General features: G+C 41.5%; 2 protein-coding genes across 5 annotated transcripts in view; both read left to right on the top strand.

Annotated features, from left to right (window-relative positions):
• The first annotated feature begins 1,291 nt into the window (after positions 1-1,291).
• Positions 1,292-14,762, top strand: SLC25A30 (solute carrier family 25 member 30). 4 transcript variants are annotated; one of them, XM_067292324.1, is made up of 11 exons: positions 1,298-1,336; positions 3,471-3,573; positions 4,764-4,842; positions 6,339-6,486; positions 7,135-7,229; positions 7,508-7,593; positions 8,793-8,888; positions 9,781-9,905; positions 10,452-10,587; positions 12,319-12,399; positions 13,170-14,762. In XM_067292324.1, the coding sequence occupies exons 3-11, from the start codon at positions 4,779-4,781 to the stop codon at positions 13,209-13,211; spliced, it is 873 nt and encodes a 290-aa protein (XP_067148425.1). In that variant the 5' UTR covers positions 1,298-1,336; positions 3,471-3,573; positions 4,764-4,778; the 3' UTR covers positions 13,212-14,762. The 4 variants fall into 4 exon arrangements, with proteins under 4 accessions (XP_067148421.1, XP_067148425.1, XP_067148415.1 ...); XM_067292320.1 differs by lacking the exon at positions 3,471-3,573 and having other exon boundaries at positions 1,292-1,336; XM_067292314.1 differs by lacking the exons at positions 1,298-1,336; positions 3,471-3,573 and adding an exon at positions 1,901-1,992.
• Positions 14,763-16,828: 2,066 nt separating this feature from the next.
• Positions 16,829-17,656, top strand: part of COG3 (component of oligomeric golgi complex 3) — a 33,642-nt gene continuing 32,814 nt past the window's right edge. Inside the window, exon 1 of the mRNA XM_067292309.1 lies at positions 16,829-17,005. Within this exon, the coding sequence (XP_067148410.1) occupies positions 16,844-17,005 (162 nt within the window). The 5' untranslated portion in view covers positions 16,829-16,843. The remainder of the gene's footprint in view (positions 17,006-17,656) is intronic.

Here is a 17,656-nt window from a genome sequence, read left to right as displayed (position 1 = left end):
CAGAATAGACTGCCTTTCGGGGAAGGGCTGGTGGAGTGGAAAGAGAGCTATTTCAGCCATTTCACAGGGAGTCCTGGGCTCTGAACCAAGGGAATGGGCTGGTTCTGGTTCTCTTCCAGGCTTAAGGAATGGGTCACTGCTGCCTGTCAAGAGACTGAGACCTACCCTTTTAAAAAGCCTCCACATTCCTCCTCTGACAGGGCTGCATTATGGTGGCTACAGCTGATGTTCTGTAAAATGCTTTGGGATCCTTCGGGAAGGGAACTGGATATATAATCATATTAAGTGATGCAACATACAGATAAGGTATTGTGCGCATACTTTCAGTGGCAGTAATGCAAAGAGGCATATTTAGAATTGCATAGAACCCCATGCTAAAAATCATCTGTGGAACTGTTTAATTAAAAATACCCACCAGGGTATTTCTAACAGCAAAGGAGCTGGGTATTTAAACCTGCACTCCCTCTTTCTGTTCCTCTGCAGAACATACATCTGTGGTTCCTACACTGATTTAAGGAAGCTTAACCCAGAAAATGGTGCAGTGTCACCGGGCAGCACAGATGGCCATGCAACTGTAAACCGAGGGACACCGTCAACTTATTGTAGTTAATGATAAAGAGAAAGCCTGAGGGGTGAGCGACCTATTCATTAACTCAGCAGCACTGAAAAACCTGAGGTGCCTGTTCCAGTCACCTGGAACGGTATTGTCAAACAAACCAGTGGAAAATACCTCCCTGCCTTTCCAGTCAGGAGTCTCTCAAGGCCATCACCACAGGGAGAAACTTCTGACTAGAAGAGCAGGGCGATTATTTTTTTCCAAGTTTATGACAGGACGGCTCAGCGCTTGCTCTGGCCACTCTGGAGATGGGCCAAGAGGATTTCGCTCGTAGGTGGCTTGCTGAGTTTCCTGCAATCTTAAACCCCTCCTTTTCCCTCCTGTACGGAGGAGGAAATGTTTTTCACTGCAAAAGGCTTTATGCACCTCTCGACCTGGCCCTGCTCCACAGCGCCCAGAACCAAGCTGCCCCCTCACCGCCCCTTAAGCCGCCCCATCCCCCCATTCCCGCCTGCTTTCTCCATCCCGTGAACCCGCCCGCTCCCCTTCCCCCACCCGCAGCGCGGGGCGGGGCTCCGCGCTCCCCAACGGCTGCCAGCCCGGGGCGGGGCTCCGCGCTCCCCAACGGCTGCCAGCCCGGGGCGGGGCGTCGGCGACGGCTGCGTTGAGGCGCGGCGGAGGCGGGGGAGGGGGCAGGGCTTTATAAGCCGCGGGGCGGTGCCGGGTGTCTGGCTCTGCGTGGCGGCGGTTGCGCCGGGAGCCGACGGGCAGGCCTCGCCGGTGAGTGGGGAGGTGGCCGCAGTCGTCTCTTCAGCCCGGGGGGATTGAGTGTCCCCTCCCGTCCTCCGGCCGGCGAGGCGGCAGGGACCGGCGAGGCGCACGTGGCCCTTCGGCCACGTGCGCCTCGCCGGTCCCTGCCGCCTCGCCGGCCGGGCGGAGGCATTTCTCCGCCCTATGTGTATCAAGTTAGCTTCCCTGAGCCCCCTTCAGGAGGGGGGTGGGGGGGTGGAGAGCTTTGCTTGGCACCCTTCTGGGTTTCCCAGTTCTTCTCCCGGTCACTGGCGTACAGCTTCGCTCGCCTCTTTATTTTGCTCTCCTGATGCTCTTGATCTCGTACCGAGGCTGGAGGAAGGTAGGCTTCGTTTTTTTGGCTGCTCATCACCAAGAGGAAGTTAATCGGCGCACTCGTTGTTGCTTTCCTTTTGCTTCCTAGAAGCTGTTGCTGCGTCTTTCTGGCTACAGGTCTTTATAGACTGGCAGTGCTTCTCAGGGGATGCCTTTGGTTGCAGGGAGTTTCACTGACTTCCGTATTTTTAAGACAGCTGGTATTTTGTTAGTGCTTAATACAATGGCTGCTAGTTTTAGTCCTGACTGCATCATGTTTGAGGATGCCTAAGCACTATGCATTTGAAAAGTGTGATCTGTGCAGTCAGAAGGTACTCTTTAATCATGTCTGTATAGGCATGCTTATATTGCAAGTACTAACTCTTTGGACGAATAAGTCATCTAACATAAGTCTTCTGTAGCGTTGAAGGGTCAAATCCATTTTAAAAAGTTAAAACTGTTATGATTTGGGGTGTAGTCTGTTGTGCCTAATGAGTGAGATTTGTGAGCCTTAAAGTTAACCAGTGAAGAACTTGATGTTAGACTTCTGAAGTCTGTTCTCCCTTAGAGAACTCTATTCGTTTTCAGTAATGTGTTCTATTACTAAACTTGGGCTTTTCATTTTATTTCTATCAAGTTGCTAAGTAAAAGCAATCAAAATAGCATTGACTTTTGCAAATAGTGTATGGAGGACTCTCTGTATTAATGTAACCCAGTGTCCTGTACTGATTAGTATTACTTTGCCACCTTACTGGGTCCTCTTAGCTTCAGAGAACTACACAGTATTTTTTTTGGTAAGGACTATTTCTTTTTTTTCCTAGTAAAATTAAGGACATCAGTTTAATCTATAATGATGGCTGGACTCTGTTTTTAATTTCTTGCAACTCAAGCATGTAATATGAAGTTCTTCTAAGGAGATGCTTACTATTTTTCTTACCAGTGTAGGGAAGAAATTCTGGGTAAGAGATTAAAAAAAAGTTGCTTGTTCTTTTTTGAACCAAGCTCTGCCACTGCATTTCTTTCTGTAAGTAGGGAAAGGTGGAAGGGATGGAAGGTAGAAATAAATGGGAAGACTGAGTTGCTGGTTTGACCCAAATGACAGGCAGAGACCAATATTGTAAGCCCTTCAGAGGTACAAACCTTGGCAGCAAATATGCAAGGTGTTTATCTTGGGATAAGTCAAAGGAAAAGTGCTCTCTAAAAATGTCTCTCTGGGTAGCCTATGTGTATCCAAACTTCATTCAGCTAGTATTAGTAAATGTATCTAAATAGAAGATTTTATTTATAGAGTTTGCATACTTATACATGTGTTAATGCACCAGAATTACAGGGGAAAACTGAGTTTTCATTGCTTAGGGTGAATGCAATATAAAATATAAACAATAGTACAGGTATCTTTTAAAGTTTTGTGTTAACTGTTATATTTGTGATAGATATAAAATGTATCTCAGTATGTTGAAAGTAAAAAGTTAACTGGTATTTTTAATCTGGATAATAAGGTCTATTAAAAGCAAAGGAGTATGTGTGGCTGGTGGTAGGGAAAACTGAGCTTGGCTCTACCCCTGTTAATCATGGGTCTGTCATAAATCATGGCAGCACAGAGGAATATAAGGTACTTGGAGCTGGAAGTGGCTTCCCTCTGGTGCAGTATCATATACACATGATGTGGCTCTGCTGCTTTTGTATCCAAAAACTGGCACAGTCTATGCCAGTGGTTCCTGATCACTCTGCTGCTCTCCTTTTGGCAATATAGTGAGTGCCCTTGTTTGCCCTTTCTTCTGTTTTTTTACATCAGTGGTTTTCTCTTCAGAAGCCTGAAGAGTAAGCTGAATTTCTACTGATTTGTTGGAGTATTTGAAATGTGTGCTGTGAGTTCCTATATCCTACTCTGAGTGTCAGAAGACTGAAGACAGGTAATTTTTTTGTAAAATAAAGATGACAGAGGAAAAGTAGGTCTGCAGTAACTATTCATTAGGCATGCTCAGTATGTGCACCTTCTGTTAACTTCATTTGGATGCTGTATTACTGGCACTTCTGGTTGGAGGAAGTGGCCAAAGCAGGTTCATCTTTAGAATAAGCAGTGCCAAATAACTGGTGAAAGTGTCTGGGACTCCTTTTAAGCTGGATGGTACAGCTGAATAAACAAAGTAACAGGAAGTGGAAATGCAAGTGAAGTACAGTGTTGAATACAGTTATTCCATGAAACTCATCGGCAAAAGATTGGAGAATCCAAGGGTTTAGGAGGATGTTATAGAAAATGGAAGCAGAGAGTGTTTGTTTATGAGTAAGGGGAAAGATAAGCTGTGAAGAGACCTACTGGTTTTGGGAAGGGCAATCTTGAATGGGCTGGACTAGTCTGGTTTGCAATTCTTATCTCTTTTCTAAGATTATCATTGGATTACTTTAGCCTCTTGCAAAGCATATATCATAAAATATTTACCATTTGCAGTCACTTGTTTGTCAAAGTCACTTCATTAACTTCTAAGTTGGAATAGCCTTTTACTGTAAAAGGCCTTATGCATCTGTATATGCTAGTTTCATGTAACATTAGCAGGAATGAATACTGTAATGGAAGCAGAATATACTGTGTTCCCATATTTTCTGTACATCTTAATCTTGATATGAGAAAGAAGGGACAGAAGTTTAATGACTGTCTTAAAATGCCACTTGAATCCAGGACGTAGTCAAACTAATTTAAGCTTGGTCAGAATTAGCAGAAGTTATTCATTACAATGCTCCTTAAGATCATGTCTGGAAGATGAACTACTTCCACCTTTCACAATGAGGATAATGGTTGCCCAAAGACAATTGATTGAACCAAACAACTGATTGAACCAGAAAACTGATTTGCCCAAAGAGACACTGATTTGAACCCAGATGCCTTTCTGCAATATTATCTTTGTTCTGGTTGTCAAAGGTACTAAATGCTTTGTTACCCTTAGCATGTTTGCCAAGTCCAGCTTAAATGGATAATGCAAAGTTGTATTAAATGTTAGCATATGCACCCCACCTAGTGCTGTAATTGACAAATGTTGCAGATGCATGTGTTTATATAAAACTAGCTTTATTCATAGAAGCTTTAAATCATTGTTGTCTTTCACAGAAAGAAGAATCAATAATGTCAGCACTGAACTGGAAGCCATTTATCTATGGAGGTTTAGCATCAATTACCGCAGAATGTGGTAAGCATTTCTTTTAACTGTTTACATGATTTTCTTAACTCAGAGGGTCCCTTCTAAAACAAGCTCGGTTCCATCAAGTCAATCAATGATGCTGTATTATATGGTTGTCTTTAGAGTAGAGCATAGGAGTTTTTCCTCCACTACGGATTGCAGAGTTGCTCAGAACCTTGTTATAATGTTGAAACACTTTTTTGTAAACTCATATCTCAGTCTTGTTTGTATACAAACTTTGTCCTTTGGCTTCTATCTCTTGTTCAGTGTTTGATCTATTTATAGACAATGCTCATAGGTCTACACACCCTTTGTTTTGCTAGAGTAGATAAGCTAAGCTCTTAGCTAGTAAAACTGTTCTTTTAGCTTTTTTTGAGTAGCTCTGTTGCAGTTTACATTCCTTTTTCTTGAATGGCAGTGGCTGATTCAACTTGAACACTTACATTTATTTAGTGTATTACATAGAATAGTTACTGTGGTGAAATAATGCATTTGACATTTAAGTGCCTAATCTAAAGGCAAACCTAAAATACTAGCATCCTTTTAAATCTTATCTGATATAGATATATATGAAAATAAAGGAAAACTGTATTTTTGTAAGTAGCAAAATGGTTATTTTCATAAGTAGTCTGATATCTTATGTTAGACTCCATTTGTGAGTCTATCTGATGTAAGCACCTACTTGCTAAATAAGACTACTATTCTGTTCATCTTCTGCCTCATCTCTTCTCATGAATCTTGCTCAAACTTGAGTTGAGACCTCTGTCTTATTTGATTTGATAGTGGCCAATAGTGCAAAAAGTTTCCTGGGAAAGATGGGCAATCCATGGAAGTCATGCTTTCCTGGTAAACCTGGTTAGAAAGGAGGTAGCTTATTCTGATTCTTAGTGTTTAGGTGAATACTGAATGTTGAGGTAGTCCTTTAGTAAAGAAGAAGGTGTGGTGGAATATTATACTTTATAGAGTTCTTTAATAAAGGGAAGACTAAGAATATGGACAATGTCAATGGCCTGGAAAAACAATAATAGAAATGGGTAGTGCTGCTATTGCTTTCTAGATCCTAGATTAGAATCTGTATAACTTGCTGTATAGCATCTATTTCTTTCCCTTTAATGAAATTTTCTTCAAAGACACTGGAAGAATACAGACTTGTGCAACTTTTTTGGTTTATTGTGATTGTAGTGTCCCATCTGGTGTAGCTTTTTATAACCAGGCAACACCATGTTGCTTGAAAACATAATGATAGCTTTTCTGAGCATAAAACAAATGGATAGGAAGCAGGTAGGGCTTCTGATCTTGGTTTAGAAAAACAAGGTAACATAGAATGTACTGTTTTCAACAGAAAGCTTTGGTAATAGAGATGATACACTTCCCTGTTCAGGAGCAATTTTATATATTTTGGTGTATAATAAAGGCTGTGGTTTCTCATGTGATGTTCTTCGTGTTTGGTTAGGAAAGAATTTGATTAACTTAATAGACTTTCTCCCCAATTTTATTTTTTTAAGGTACTTTCCCAATTGATCTGACCAAAACACGTCTGCAAGTTCAAGGTCAAGTTAATGATGCCAAATATAAAGAGATCCGCTACCGTGGAATGGTGCATGCACTAGTGAGAATATGCAAAGAAGAAGGATTGAAAGCACTGTACTCTGGGTAAAATAAACTAATTGACTTGTAGTGGTTTCTGAACAGTCTGATAATGAGCATAAACCATAGTATTCAAACTCTTGAGTTTGTTTTACAAGGTATTTGGAGAAAATGTAATGTTCTCACCAGAGAATTAAGAAACTAAAAGCTCAAGCTTAGAGTGAAAAGATTGAAGTATTCTACATCAGCATTTCAGCTCAGAAATGAGTTATTTTAAAATAAAAAATACAGCTAAATATAAACTTATTCTATGCAGTATTGCTACAGTTGTTCTAATTTTCATTTAGGAAACAGAGTAAATGAACATGGGTTAGCCCATTTTTCTCTATTTTTGTATGTGAATAAGTGTGCTTTTCTTCCAAAAAACAACTGTGGCAGGGGGGTAAGTAGTCTGCAGTTATTTCAGACAAGTTTGCCTGCTATTTTATAGACCACATGTTGAAGCATGCTCTAAAATAATCCTTCCACTGTTCATTCATGTTCTTGTAGACTTTGTATAAAAAGCCTTGTTTTGTCTACAGTGAGTTTAAATTGAAAATTTAAATGAACAAACCTTTCAGTGGTAGATATCTTGTGGTCAGTCTAAAGTATTTGCTAATCCTTCAATCTTTGACAATTTTAAGTTGTAAATACTGTTACTGCCTATTTTTACAGGATTGCACCTGCAATGCTACGCCAGGCTTCATATGGAACTATAAAAATAGGCACTTATCAAAGTTTGAAAAGAATGATTGTTGAGCGTCCAGAAGGTGAGGGTGCTTTTTTCCAATTTTGGTTAGACTGGTTTGCTTGGAGGTGGTTGTTTCCATTTGTTATCTTATTGCCGTGGTTTGAATAAGTCTTAAGAAGACATTCCATGTAGCAAATACAACAAAGTGAGCCAGCAAGGGAAACTTGCATCAGAGCAGATTTTAAGACTTCTGTAGTCAGCTGTCTCTAGTTATAGGAGGGGAGGCAGCATCCTGCCATGATGCCTCTTATGCTTTATAAATCTGCAGCTAAACTTTTTTCTCTGTTCATGGAGTAGATGAAACCCTGATGATAAATGTTCTGTGTGGCATTCTTTCGGGAGTAATTTCATCATCTATTGCCAACCCTACAGATGTCTTAAAGGTAATTATGCTTTACATAGTTTGTCCTTAGTATAGTTTCTTGTCTTGAAGAAATGCAGAATCTGATGATGCATGTGGGATTCTGTTTTGTAACATTTATTCTCATTTCTTAAACTACCTTTTCAAGAATGTAGTCAGTCCTGAATTCTTGCAACAACCTTCTGGTCCACACTAATTATTTAGAAGTATGTCCTGGGAAACTGATGGCTGGAGAGGTAGTTGGATCCATGTGCTATTTCTTTTTGGAAAAAAGAATCATTTAAGATTACTCTTACTGTAACTTTCATGCTATAATGTGTGTGGAAGCCCCACTGCATATTTTAATCTGGGAGTTTAATTTTCTTGTAATACTGTTACTCTAGAATGATTCTAGAGCTTAAAATATGAAAAGGTCACTTCAGAGGTGAGAATTTCAGTGATTGGTATTTGGGTTATGTGATTCTTGAGAAAATCCCATAGGTCAAGTTCTTTTTGTTTCTGCTAGAGGCTTTGTAGTCCAGTGCTCCTGGAAATAGTGCTCCAGCTAGTTATCAGTCATTTGAACTGAATCTGCGAAACCATTGCCTCTTTAAAATCTGTTAGTTTAATGATACTTGGGGACCTTTTTCCAGTTAATAAAAAGGATTAGTGGTATTTAACTTACAAAATTAACATGTGACTTACGTGGCTGCTTCTAATCATAATTTCATTTCTGTTTTGAGCATTGGTTCAGCTAGTCATTTCCCATAGTTATGTCCATATACTGACTTGCTTTTCACCAAATGTATATATCTGGCAGTTAAAAGGGCAGTTTCCCAAGGACATGGTCAAAGACCAAAAGTTGGTTCTTACTAGCTGAAACCTTAATCTTTTTAACCTTTCATTTTAAGATGTTCCTGTGAGAACATTATAAAGGACATTTTGCAGAAACCATCTGTCAGTCTAATCTAAATGGAGATGAGTATAGAAATAGAAATGACTTAATGCAGCTAAGAACTACACCACATACACATTCAAAATTAGCCGCTGCAGGCAGAGGATAGCTAAGGCACTTGCAAAGATCGCATCATGCTTATGGTAATACCAGCTGTCAATTTGTATTCAAGGAGAAAATTGATTTTACTTAAGCTAGTAATTTACAATGATACAACTGTGCTAAACTATTACTGATCTTATTTGAAAAGTGTTTGTTTTCTATTCTGATCTTCAAATGAATCTCAGATCAGAATGCAAGCCCAAGGTAGTATGATACAAGGAGGAATGATGGGCAACTTTATACAGATCTACCAAAAGGAAGGCACTAAAGGATTATGGAAGGCAAGTTTTTGAATTATTTATCCTGAAGTATTATCCTGTATTTTCTTAATTCTTGCTCAGCTGAACTTAATTTATTTCTACAGTGTTTCCAACCAAAATATGGAGAGAGCAACAGCCAAGATGTATATAGATTGTCATGACTGTCTTACCACTGGTGTTACAGCACATTTTGGCAAAGGGTTGCTGTCAGTCTCGAAGTATTGCTCCCACTTTTTAAAAAAAGGGCAAACAAACTTGGAGGCTTAAGTTGGGGTAATGATCTCTGGGACTAAATCAAGAACTGTGTGTAAAACATCTCTTAATCTGTATGCTCTGCTCTTTCCAAAAATACTAAAGAACATTTGGAAGTAAAGGTACTAATAAACATCCCCTCCAGCTCAGGAGTTTTTGTACTCAGTCTTATAGGTTCTTTTAGGCCAATTAAACTCTTTAGTTGTCATACAGTCACTGGCTGTAATAATGGAATGCTATTCTGAAACAGCTGAAAAGTATTTTTCAATTAGTGTATTTTTCTCTGAAAAGTTTAGTGATCTCCATTTTGCTTTTCCTTTCATCTTCCTTACAACTAATGGAAAACTTGAACAAGTAAAGGTAGCTAGTACCACCTGCCTGAGATCTTAGTTGATCATTGATATAAGAAAATCTGGAGGCTAAACAGAGATGGAGTAGCATAAAGAAACTGAAATTGCCATTCAATGTGGGAAAGAGCTTTACCTATTTGAACCTACATGTTTTATGAGCATGCATCTAAGACCTATGCTAAGTTAAGGTCATTTTTAATTTACAATATTCTTAAATGTGTTAACGCACTCTTGTGGTGTGTTGCTTTGTATTAGAAAAGCTGACAGTGCACAAAGGCTGCTTTAACCTTCAGCTATACTCTTTTTGCCAGGGAGTATCCCTGACGGCACAGAGAGCAGCTATTGTTGTTGGAGTGGAGCTGCCAGTATATGACCTTACCAAGAAGCACATAATCGTGTCTGGATTTATGGGAGACACAGTATATACTCACTTCCTGTAAGTTTGTATAGCTATAACTGCCTACGTTACTCAGCTGCATAACTCAAAATTCATCCTAGGAAATGAATCTTCTAATTTTGAACTCTTCAGAAGATAGAAGATAAAACAGCAATCCAATTCTGTTTTATCAATCCAGATGTAAATATACTTCTGATGTATTTCTTAATGCAGTAGCTTCTCAAATTGTAGCATGTAACAGGGAAGCTAATTTTTTTGAAAAATCCAAAATGGAATTTTATTTTGTAAATGTTCAGAACATTTAAGTTGTGCAAATTGATATTAGAGGAAAGTTCCATTCAAATGTTTTCTTTTCTCAGATGCGTAAACATCTGTTCAAATATACAGTACCATATACAAGGTTTGTATATCAAGACTTCAGAATGATGCTTTGTAGTAAATGAAGAGTAGTTTTAGCATCTATTACCTGATGTAACTTTTAACTAAAAGCATTAAAAGCACTCATTACTATGGCATTGTTTAGAGGAATTCTTATGCATCTTTAAATGTGGTAGGTCAAGCTTCATTAATGCTTTCTCTCATTAGCTCAAGTTTTACTTGTGGGTTAGCTGGAGCCATTGCATCTAACCCAGTTGATGTTGTGAGGACACGCATGATGAATCAAAGCCAACGAAATGGGACACACTCAAGCTACAAGGGTACTTTGAATTGCTTGTTACAAGTAAGTACAGTTTGCATACCAACATAAGTAGAAGCTTGTACCATCAAGCAAGAATTTTGGTGTGGAACTTGAAATTGTTCTAAAATTCTCTAGAAATTAATCCACACAACTCCTAAAGATGCTTTTTTAATTTAACTTACACTTGAAAGGGCTATATTGCCAATAATGCATTTGGTTTAAAAAATAAGTACTGTCCTGATAGAATGTCAGGAAAGTGGTTGGTATAGTATATGTACTGCAGATGCATTTTATTTCCTTTCAGTACTTGCATCAGAAGACTGAATCTCTTGATGGTATTGTCTTTTACTTAGTTTTAAACATTGTTAGAACGCTAAAACAATTATTTCATACTTAGTTCTTGAACAACATTTTCTGAGGCATAAGGTTGCATTCTGTTGCACTCTAGATAATGGAAAGCCTAGTATAGACAAAGGCAATGTCAAGGGAGCAGGATGGTCCTGCATATAGAGAAGGGTGGATAGGAGCTGTTGATGTCCTAGCTGCAGAGTGGACAAAGCAGAAAAGTGCAAGAGATCTAGGACTCCCTGATGGGGAGAGAAGGTTGCAAAAACCTTACTGCTAGCTGATGGGAAAGTTGCCAACAGTTTTTTTTGTAAAGGAGTCAGACTGGAGTTCAAATCCTGCTTATGAAGCTTCCCTCTAGAAACAAGGGAGACTGGAGAACACAACAGACTTCAAACCCTTGTTATGGGGAAGTTTTGTTCAGGTTCTCTTCCTAGAGCAAGCTGGAGCTTCGCTTAGTTAGGGAGTTTGTCAGCTACCTGATGCTGGTAGAGGGAAGACAGTTCTGTCAAAAGCAGCTTTGGCAGTTAGTAGGTTGAACTGCAAGAAAACAAAATTCTGAATGCTGAGAGTCACTCTTCTGCAAGGTATCTGAAGGCTATTTCATAAGTTTACTGTTATACTGCCTTGCTTGGCAATTGCATTCCTTCTGCTATGCAGCACCGTAGGGTACCACTATTCTAAACTCCTGTTAGTCAAATGGTGGATGAGCAGCAAGGAGGGGCTGGATGCATGTCTCCTTTCTCCAGGATGCTGCAGTAAATTCTACAGTAAAGAAATCTGAGCCAAGTTAAAGGAAGCTTGACCCAGGAAACCAAATCTGTAGTCACTTATCTTATTGCTTGCACACACAAGTTTTTACTAACTTTTAAAATACACTCATAGAGGCTGAGAGTGGAACTGCCCTGGCTGTCCCCATTTGTCCTTTTTTTCCCTGATTTTGATTTAAAGCAAGAGGTGGAATGAATATGCATAAACTGTGGCACTTACTCTTCTGAATGTCAGTGTGAAATAGCTGACTGACTTAGAAAACAAGAAGAGGCATTGGAGTAAGTATTTTTTTTAACTTGCCCAGTGTGAATCTGAAGTCAACAAGTTGAAAAACCTTTCACAAGAGATGCCTAGTGTAAGCAGCAGGCTCATGTGCAGCTCTATGAAAGGTTTTGAATAGAGAAGGCCAAGGATGTGATTTGGACAAATTCAGATTGGATACTAAATGTGAGACTACCTCTTTCTCTTCTGGGGTACACTAGTGCTGCAAGAATTATTAATTACAAAGTGAAACGCTTCCCTGTCTGAACAGACAACACTTCCATTAAGATTAGTGGCACTAATGCTTCCTTTGGTGGTACAGACTCCCTTTAGCTGTGATACTGTCTAGACTAGTGCAGAATGCTGTAAGCGCTTATGTGTTCTTGCTTTTTCCAGACATGGAAGAATGAAGGCTTTTTTGCTTTATATAAAGGATTTTGGCCAAACTGGTTGAGGCTTGGTCCTTGGAATATTATTGTATCCTTTTCAAAGGTGTGAAACTCTTAACTAGCTATACAACAGCAAGTATTAATAGATGACTGAATGGTGGTGAATAGATGGTTAGAATGTTTCATATGGAAATTGTTACATCACTATAAATGTTCCCTTTTTCATGAATGGAATGTTTAGTTCATTTCTTCAGTCAACTGCTTCCAGTCAGATGCCATGTATGTAATGCATTACGCAGGGTGAATCTTTGAATATTATCTCCTTGCAAAACAATTATGTCTGTTTCCTACCAGACAGTTAGGAGTGGGGGTTATTTCCAGAACAGGTAAAACTGTTGGCAGTTGGCCTTAATCTCTTTATTTCAGTCTGTCTTGCACAACTTTGTTAATCTGTTTCACAGGGCTCTAAGCAGTTGGCTGCTAAGTGAGTTGGTAGTAATGCTCCTTCCTATAAGCAAACCTGTTTTAGGCTATTAAAGCTGAGTGACTCAAGAATCTAAGTGCTTGCATAATATGGCCTCCTGCCTCCTCAGTTCTCTTTAAAATCCTCAGGAACAGGAATGGGAAAGCAATTGGATTCACTATCCTTGAAGCTTTTGATGTATAGCAGTGCCCTGAAGCAGGTTTCATTGTTCTGCAGAGTATTGCATAATAAAAATGGTCAACAAGCCACATCATATACAAGGGAACTAACAGCAGAATGAAATTTCACACACAAGTCACTGTCCTTTAGTGAATGTAGTGACTACTTTGCACTGAGTGGTGAACCGGAAACTTTTCCTTGATTAACTGCTCCAGTTCTTTCTGACATATGAACAGCTGAAGAAATTAGACTTCTGATGTGTTGAACTGTTATGAATTCTGCTCATGTACTATTTGAATTTAGAGTAACTTAAATTGCTCTTGAGTACCTTCTCTTAGTGTCTGAGATGCTGGCAAAAGAAAAAGTTCATCACAAGATTACTGTAAGTTAGGACTACCTAGAAGTGACTTCAAGGCAAACACTGGCTCCTGTAACAGTGATCACATAATTCAATGGATGATGTGCACTACTTTCAAGACTGAACCGAACTTGCTGGAATACTTTGTCAACTCTAAGTGATCTTGAATGTGAAGATCTGTATTGCAACTTGAAAGTGTTCTTGCTGTTGCTTTTTTAGGTTCTTTTTTAAAGGGAAAGAACCATCTTTCTCTGAAGGTAGATGGGTAGTACCAAAGAACTGGGCTTTTCCTGTCTTCTGAATGTGTAATATTTGTGGCTGCCATAATGGCTATTTAGAAGCTCCAAAGATATAAACTGACAGTGTAACAAGACATCTTTGCTTTTCAGTCTAGCAAAATACCTGCTGCAGAAAAATCTGCTTCTGGTTTTAGAGCTTAACTGTGTTCTAAGTTTAAGATGTCAACATAACTTGCTGGGAGTAATCCAACTTCAGTTAAGTTTGGTGGTACAGTTGTCAGTTTTGCATAGTTTAAGGAAAGTTGCTCTTCAAATGCATCATTCTTGTTTTTCAGCATAAGGGGTTCTTGAACATTCATATGTAAATTTTTACTTAGGAATGAAGTTCAGACAAGTCCATACTCATCTGCCTGTCTTGCAGAGAAACTTTCATGCTTCTTCCATTGTTGGGAAGAACTGCTTGTAACAGTTACTCTCTTACATATCTTCTGAAAGATGCAAGTCTTGCACTGAGCAGCTCGGGCTGATTAATGGAGGTACCTATGTAAAAAGATCAAAACCCCTGGAAAAAAGAAAGTCTAATGCAAAGGGTACTTTCCTTTTTAAAAAACAAACCTCAGGCCTGAACTCTTAAGCACTTTCTAACAAACAGGCCCAAGTTGCTGTTACATACAAGTTAACATTTTTATAGAAATCGCAACTCCCTTAGAACATTACTTTTTGGTTTAAATGTATCTCAGAACTTCAGTGCCATTAGCTGAACAGTTATTGTCAAGGTTCTTATGTTGTTGAATGCCAAGCAAGGGAATATGACATGCAAGTTGTAGGATGCTCCATCTGTGTTTACAGAAGATAGCAAAGCAGGGTGCATGGATTTGCATTTTTGTGACAATGTAGTATATTAAAATGTCTTTTAAAGCATGTTGCTTAATTGTACATTCCACTTAAAGTAATCTTACTGCAATTTCAAAATTACTATTGTCACTTAATTGCTGATTTTGAATTCACAAAGTGAATTTTTTTTAAATGCACAAGGCACTTTCTTTCCTAAGGCACAAAAATGTTTTCTATGTATATGGGTATGCTCATGTGCACTTAGTTTTTCCTTACAGCTGTTTCTATGCTTTAATAGAAATATTTGTAAATATTTTGTACAGGATGTAAACCAACTGTATGTTTTGCATTTAAGCCTATTAAAAGTTTTAAAACTATGCAATGAATCACTCTGAACAATTGCTTTCAGATTCTAAGTTTCAAATCCAAGGGGACACTTGAAATACTTTAAGATTAACAAAGGAACCATTAACCATTGCTGGCATTAAACTGTATGATGTAATTAGTTATTTAGCCAAGTCAGACTAAAGTTCCTGTAGTTAAAAGCTTATGTTCCTGTAACCTACTTGTTGAATAACACTAACTGTATGCTTTCACTGTTCTCACATGTCTTAAACTGTGAGACGATTGCCCACTCAGTGAAGACTGCTTGGTCTTCAGCAGATCAGTTAACTTGGTTTTATGTAATGGAAAATGTATTTATTGCTCAAGTAACCAGCTAGACTAAGTGCTAATATTACACCTGTAACCTTTGTGGATTTCTAGTGTTCATACTTAAAGGAGTCTGGGAATACTGTTTTGTTCAGGATATTAGCTATATGCTTGAGCCTGTGCTCAGGTCCAAACTCTGCTGCTATCTTGGCTGTTTGCAGGTAATGGTGTGTTGAAGTGCAGAGTTGTGTGGGAAAGCTATAGGCTGGGTGGAGGGGGGAAGAGACAGTGACAGGCTCAGGCTCTAGTTTGACCATGCCTGGTCAGTGTAGCTGAGGATCAGCGAGGGAGGCAGGAGAAGAGGAAGGCTGAACAAGCTACTGCTCAATCAGCAAGCCTGGCTCTTCCTAATCTAATGTAAAGCTATGTGCAAATGTGGATGGAGGTATGTGGTTCTTGGGCTCATAAGGTTAATGGCCACAGCAAGAATAAAGGCTCTCCCCTTCCTCATAAATTATTAGACCGATAGCAACAAGCCTGTGATAAACAGCTCTGAAGGGGTGAGACCTGCCAGTTCAGAACAACAGCACAATAACATCTTGCACCAGTTACCTTTCAGAAGTTGAAGATCGCGATGCAAGAGGGGCTGTGGAATGAGCTACAAAGTGCCAGAGGCATCAAAACAGGGAACTGAAGTGTTCGAGATGTCAGCTGCAGGTGACTGCTGCAGAGACCATCTCAAGCTATTTCTTCAAGCTCTCTTTCCATTTCCATCATGTCTGGATTAGGTTTTAATTGAATGTGTAATGATAAAAGACTTAAGTTTATTTTAAAAAGAGTGTATTTCCATAGTAAAGAACATAGTGTGCAGCAGGTTGAGGCATGGTGAGTGAGCAGTCCTAGCTAATAGGTGATGCTGTGGAAAATGGAGTAAGAACCAGTTCCAGCAATGTAGTTTGTAGCAAAGATGCTATCAAAATTGAAGGAAGGGGTGAGGTGTTCTCATTTACCTGCCTCTTTATATTACTGCTGGTGCTTTCCTGACCTTTATGAGGGTGTGCCAGTAAAGCTACCACTGCAGAAAAGTGATTTATCTGTTGATTTAGCTCCCTGAACTGGCCTACTTCAAGGCTGGACATGTGCCAATGCTGACAAAAGGGGAGAGAGAACAGTTGCTTCTTAGTGCCAGGCAGCTGTTAAATCAGCTTTAACTGTGGTGTCAAACTAAATCTGATGTGTACAGCTGTAGTTATGTGCCACTGCACAATTCTCCTCTTTCAGGTTGCTTTAGCTTAAATGAGATCAGAGCTGCTGCTGGGGGCTTGTATGCAGGCAGAAGGTCCGACACCTTGGGAAGAGGGACCGGCGGGGTCTGGCCTTTTCCTGGTCACTGGCACCGTGCCTGGTTGAAGCAGCTGGGCACTGCAGGGCTCGAGCAGCATGTGCAGCTGCTGAACACGTTGGTGGCAGCCGCATGCTTTTCCGTGGTGACGCCTGGGGGGGCTGGATGCGTGTGTAAGGAGTTGGGCAGGGCTGGGGGCGGCGGCGGGGCTGCGCCCCCCCCGCCCCCGGGCTGGGCCTCCCGGCCCGCAGGGGGCGCCCAGCGCCGCCGCGCGCCCGCTACCGCCCCGCTCCTTCCCGTCCCTCGGTGACGCACTTCTCCTCCCCTCCAATGGCGTCGCCGCCACGCGACGCGGAACGTGCCTCCCCCCGGAAGCGCCGCCGCGCTCGGGCCGTTCCGCCCCGCTCCTCGCCCCCCCGGCAGCTGTTGGACGCGGCCGGAAGTGCCGCCGCCGCCCGCGCCAGCATGGCGGAGCCGCCGCCCCCGGAGCTGGCGGACCGGGATACGCGGGACAAGCTGAGCCTGTGGGACCGCCGCCCGCAGCCCGCGGCGCCGCTCAGCGACCGCCAGACGGACTCGGTGCTGGAGCTTAAGGCGGCGGCCGAGAACCTCCCGGTGCCGCCTGAGGTGAGGGGCGGCGGCGCGGCCCCGGCCCTAGCGGCTCTGCCGGCCGCGAGGCGCCACGTCGCCCGGCGGCGGCCCGGCCCCGGGGTGCCCGGGGCTGCGCGGCCGAGGGGCCGGGGCCGGGCGGGCCCCTCCCGCGGGGCTCGCTGCGCGGCGCCCCGCGCTCTCCCCTTTCCCCGCGGGGCTCGGGGTGTCTCGTCTGCAGCGCGGTGCCTTCGCCCGTCTTGGCGGCCGAAGCCGCCCTCCGTGCTCGTCGCCCGGTTTCTCCTTCTTCCGCAGGCCCTCTTCCTTCCCCTCTCCCGGGTGCTGTGTCCAGCAGTGCTCGGTGCAGTGCCTGCCCACCCCTGCTCGCAGGGGGGTTCACAGGCAGTTTTTGCAGCTTCTCTCCTAAAAGAAAATCCGAGGACTGTTCATGGGCTCCTCGCACTGGTCGTGTTCGCTAACTAGTTCCCTTAGTTCGTCAGGGTTTGTCCTCTTGAAGTTGAGCGCTTTGACCACAGTCACCTTTCTCATCCTTTTAACTTGGTCCAAATCAATTCATAGCTACTGTGAGAGCAATGTCACTTTCTGTAACAATTTAAGAAAGATTTAGCATGCCATATACAACTAGTAATAGTGGTGAAAAGTCTGTCCATCCATTATTACAATGGAAGA

The sequence above is a fragment of the Apteryx mantelli genome, chromosome 1, assembly GCF_036417845.1.
Source record: "Apteryx mantelli isolate bAptMan1 chromosome 1, bAptMan1.hap1, whole genome shotgun sequence".
NCBI lineage: Eukaryota > Metazoa > Chordata > Aves > Apterygiformes > Apterygidae > Apteryx > Apteryx mantelli.
The sequence above is the reverse complement of the archived record's forward strand: the minus strand, read 5'-3'. Positions and strand labels throughout refer to the sequence as shown.